The sequence below is a fragment of the Populus euphratica genome, unplaced genomic scaffold, assembly GCF_000495115.2.
Source record: "Populus euphratica unplaced genomic scaffold, PopEup_1.0 scaffold475.1, whole genome shotgun sequence".
Lineage (NCBI taxonomy): Eukaryota > Viridiplantae > Streptophyta > Magnoliopsida > Malpighiales > Salicaceae > Populus > Populus euphratica.
The window spans coordinates 40,786-45,955 of NW_011500195.1; the positions used below are offsets into that span (position 1 = coordinate 40,786).

General features: G+C 30.7%; 1 protein-coding gene across 1 annotated transcript; it reads right to left on the minus strand.

The window, feature by feature from the left end:
* Nucleotides 1–1,067: 1,067 nt before the first annotated feature.
* LOC105111764 (60S ribosomal protein L34-like) lies at nt 1,068–1,740 on the minus strand. The gene is made up of 2 exons (XM_011007217.1): nt 1,411–1,740; nt 1,068–1,321 (listed from the first exon to the last, which is right to left on the minus strand). Exons 1-2 carry the CDS (start codon nt 1,677–1,679, stop codon nt 1,231–1,233), a joined length of 360 nt encoding a protein of 119 aa, XP_011005519.1. The 5' UTR covers nt 1,680–1,740; the 3' UTR covers nt 1,068–1,230.
* Between the last annotated feature and the right edge of the window lie 3,430 nt (nt 1,741–5,170).

A 5,170-nucleotide genomic window follows, 5' to 3' on the forward strand; every position in this document is an offset into this window, starting at 1 on the left:
TTGAGAACTAAGCCAATCCACACGAAAGAGCGATGGCCCCAAAGGATTGTTGCGGCTGCCTTAGTATACATGGATGGAAACATCTGGAATTTGAAATATTTGATGGGCATGCTGTGCTGCAGTGGCGGCCTTTTGCCTCGTTTTCGTTCTTTTCTTTGCGTGTTCAGCTGGCATTCAACGTTAAGAATCGGCACCAGCACTCATAAAATATTGTTTTGTTCTCTGCGTGTTCTTATATTATTTTTTTCTGGGGAGTGAGAGTGATGGTCATCTGGTTCAGCCGATTTTTTCCCTTTTTTAATCTTTAAAGTTTTATTAATATGAAAATACAATAATCTGATCTAAGAACTTTGCAAGTATCAAAGTTTTTGTACCCAAAAAATTAAATTAAAGCAGCAGCTGAGAAGAACTCGCGATGAGCCATAAGCCCTTTACCACAGGAAAAACTCAAATCAAGAATTGATACAGGACAGGATATTTAGAAGGAGAGAGAGAAGGGACGACGGGATCATACATACCTTGGGGTTGCAAAGCAAATATAATTAGTAAATAAAGACGACAGGATAAAAGCGTGAGTTCTTTTATCTTGCCACATTAATTTATTTTCTTTACCTAATATGATTCTCTATGGCTTATTTTACATTAAAAAAAGAGCTTTGTTTGTAAGCGCATAAAGTCATTCCCAAAGATAAACAAGCCTCCTATACTCAGATATTATATTCAGCTTCCATTCGATTTACCTTTTCATATAAGCCTCGGTACCATCCCTCTCTTTAGTGCGTACTTTTGAAACCCGACCTGGTTATTAACCCTATTAAATAATCAGGTCAAAAGGTAAATGGGTTGACCCGGGTCAAACCAGGTCAACCCAAAAACAAATGGAAAAACCATACAGTTTCTCTAGCCAATAAGTTTAATAACATCATTTTCCTGCAGTTTCTTTGTTGTTATTATCGATTGCCATTGCCGTTCACTGATGGAGAAAAAATTATGGCAACTGTGATCAAATATATTCAGAGAAAGGTGGAAAGGGCATTTTCATTTGTTTTGCAAGGAAATTGGCAATCTATCCAAATATAGGCAAGGAAATCAGACTGACAAAAGGAGAAATGAACACATCCAAGTCATCAGAGAATCAAACACGCCAACAATCAACTCCACATTTGACTATCACTAATCATAACAAAATTTTGCTCAAATACATCCTCTAACTCAAAAGACTTTACTTCATCATTTTGAGGCCTGTTTTTCCTTTGCCTTCTGAATCTTCAAAACCTTCTTCACAATCTTTTGCTCCTCCACCAAGAAAGCCCGGATAATTCTGTAGAATAAACACATGAAACCCCACTTAAAGCCAGCCTTAATCAATTACAAAAAACCACAAAACAATATACTATCAGGGTTGCATACCTCTCCCTAACAGCACTTCCAGATAAGACTCCACCATAGGCACGGTTCACAGTCCTGCGATTCCTTGACAGTCTAGACCTCTTGTATTCAGCAGGTCTCAAGTGAGGGATCCCTTGAATCCTCTTGCCAGTAACTGGGCACTTGGGTCCGCTAGCCCTCTTCTTGGTGGTTTGGTAAACCAATTTCCCACCTGGGGTTTTGACCACACGGTGTTGGTTAGATTTTGTGGCGTAGCTGTGACACTTCCGGTAAGTCAGACGCTGCACCATTTTCAGATCACCAGCTCCTAAGTCTCTGGGTGGTGTATGGTGGGCAGACAAAGGAGGGCATTTTCATTTGTTGCCCTTAATTAGTTGCCCATTTTGATCCCCTGTTCTCTATCTACGTGCTTCCATGATCAAATTTCTCTGTTCTAATTCTCCCAAGTGGAATATTATTGTTATTATTTATTATATTAGGTGATGACCAGCCACCTGAGATGCAACTAATTTGTTGAGAGCAACTAATTTGTCGAATTGGGAGCGGATCAATGACTTTGTTTCAATAATTATCACTCAGGCCAAGAATAAAGAAAACAGAGAGTGAAAGAAGGAGATTCAAACCTTTTTCGCAGAGAAACAACAGTGATCAAGAGTCAAGACGTCTTCTGCTACTCTGCTTCTCAGCTTTTATTTCGTTAATTCAAATTGATTTTGTCTTTCATTAATTAGGTTTCATATGTCCCCAATTCTGCTTTGTTTTCTCCAGCGTTTTGTCCCTTTAAAAGGACAAAACGACGTCATTTGATGGCTGTTAACATATAAAAAAAATAGATTGGGTTTTACCCGGGTTTGACTGGGTGGACCAGGTCCCGGGTCTACTCCCTAGGTCGATCAAATTTCACTGGATCAACTTTCAAGCAGGTTTTTACCTTCATCTGGATCGATTATTAACTTGAATTGACTTATCTAGCTGGCCGGGTTTAGAGTCAACCTGCAAGTTCCAAGTTTTAAAACTCTGCTTTCATGAGTAAGTAATGATGGATAATTCAGTTGAATTTTTTTTTGTTAAAGGTACTTATATTGAAATGAGCAATTCATTTGTTGAAAAAAAAAAGATTAAGTATGAAATGAGACTTCAAATTGTGATCTCAAGGTCGTGCAGACTCATTAAATATGATTGGAAGAATTTTGCATATTATATATATAGCAAAAAGGCATCATCTTTTATAATTATTGTGCTTTTTTTCACAGTTAACTATGAATTTTTTTCACAATTAACTATCAATTAGAGTAGTGTATTTTTTAAAAAAAATTACTTTTACCATTGAATTTTTATTTTATATGATTTGATTTTTTAAAGCACAAATTAATTTCAAATTACATATTATTTTAAGGGAGGATTGAATTAAAAAATAAGAAATTGAAGTAAAAGTCACGAGTAATTTAAGGGGTTGCTTAAAAGTTTCATGAAAATATTCATTTTAATTCCTTATAATTTGTAGGTATAACGTGAATGATCCTTTGAAGTTCAAGATAATACATTTTGATATTTAATTTCAGTTTTTTTTAGTTTTTTTTGTTAGGAGAAAATAGAGAAAGTTTTGGGATTCCAGCCCAAAAAAAGAAAGTGGTTGTCGGGAAAGATTCTGACCACAAAAACAGTTGATTTTTGTGTTAAAAAGTTTCATATGATAAGGAAGCTTACGCTTAAATGTGTTTTTTTTACCTTAAAAACACCTAAAACAACATATCTAAACTCATAAAGAATTTTTATTATGAGTGGATTTCAGGTTTTTGGGCAATTTTTTGGGTTTTTAGTGGCCATAAGTGGTTTAACAAGATTTCTAAAATGTTTTCTAGGTTTTTTTGGTAAAAAATGAGTTGAAAATAAGATTTTTTGATAAAAAATAACAGGTCCTATTTTTTCAGCCACCATAACGGTCGAATTCTAGGTTGGGTTGTTTTTTTTTTTTTTGCAACATTTAGGGTGGATGATGTGTTGTTCACCCCATCAAACTTTAAAAGAAAGGTTCATGCTTGGGTCAAGTGTTGTACGCCTAAGCGTGGCACTGCATCATTAGGCTAGGCACTGGACCTGGCTTGGTTCTTTTTTTTTTTAGTTTTTAAAATATTATGCAATATTTATGTGTATTTTTTCAAATAATTTTTTTTAATATTTAATTAGATTGTGATTATTTTTAAATGATATTGAGTGTGTTTAGTTTTTAAAGATGTGTATATGATTCATCTGTGGTTTTTTCTTGATTTTATATAGATTAAATGTTTTTTAATATTGATTTTTATAAGATTTTTTATATACACAAGCTTGTATTGTTTTTTTTATTATTATTATTGGTCAATAAATTGTATATGTTATGTGCAACCTTGTATTGTTTTTTTTTAATTATTGTTGTTTAGTAAATTTTATGTGTGTATCAAGTTCTATTATAAATTTTATATGTTTTTTTATTAAAAATTTATTTTAATAGAGAAATTTATTAAACATGACCAGTTAAATTTTTCATGTTACGATGTGAGATTTTTTATCTTTATTTTTCGCTTGGTTTCCTCAATTTTATTTTTGTTTATTGTTGATGGATTTTTTTTCATTATTTTACACAGTAATTATTGAGTTATTTTAATTAAAAGCGTGAATAAGTTTTTCAATTTACATGTAGGATTTTTTTACTTTATATATATATATATATATATATATGCAAAATCAACTGGTAAAAACTATTTGGTCAATGCAGAGAAAAATTAATTTCTAAGACGAGTATTTAAGGCATTTACTATGCTCATTTTATACATTGGATCCAAACACATAGATGAATATATAAAATATTTTTTCAAATAATTAATTAAGTTATTCAGGTCCATGTAGTAACAAAAAGTTAACAATCATTTGTTATTCTTTACTTGCTTATAGTTTTTGGAACTTCACTTCTTATTTAAAATTTAAGTTTTCATACTTTTTTTATTAATCATGTCAGCTTTTATTTTAAGTTGTTTAAACAATATCTATATTAGATTAATGTATCTTTATATTTTATAATTTCATTCTTACATGAAATATAAAACAGTTTAAGCAAGTTTTTGCATGTTACTTATTTGGTTCATGAAAGCTAAATCAAATACAATTTAATGTTGTGAGCTCTTAATTATATAGTTAGTAGACTAGATTTGATTTGATAGGTCAATCTAGGATTTTCGTTGAGTTTGTTTAATTGAAAACTAAAGCTTGTAATTGATTAAGGGAAAAACCTTATACCCTTCGGGTTAACTTGAAACTCGGATGGCTTGACAAAATCTGATAGAAACCTAGTTTTTTTCGAATGTGTTTTTTCACTAACCAAAAACCTTTTTTTTTCATTATTTTTTGTTGATTACTGACTCATATCAAAATTTACTATATAAAATACTAGAATAATTTTTTTATTTTTTCAATATGAAATTTATAAAATTTACTATATAAAATACTAGAATTTTTTTATTTTTTCAATATGAAATTTAAAGCTCATTAATATATATGCTTTATGTTTATAAGAAAAAAGTTGGAATAAAAAATCTTGGTGATTTAAATATTTTAAATTAAAAAAGTAAAATAATATTTTTTTAATACAAGATAAAAAAAATTTAATCTATATTCACTTAGATTATTTTATAATTTTTTATATAAAAAATAAAACTTCATATATATTTTTTAACTTTTTAAAATTAATCTTGATGAGCGTTTATAACTTGAGACTTAGACCGGAGCTCTTGGTCAGGTCACCTCT

Excerpts from the sequence above, each read along its gene's own strand:
- LOC105111764 (XM_011007217.1), bottom strand. The coding sequence starts at position 1,679 with ATGGTGCAGCGTCTGACTTACCGGAAGTGTCACAGCTACGCCACAAAA. Across the intron at positions 1,322-1,410 it reads GGAAGTGCTGTTAGGGAGAG|AATTATCCGGGCTTTCTTGG; the intron begins GTATGCAACCCT and ends TTTATTCTACAG.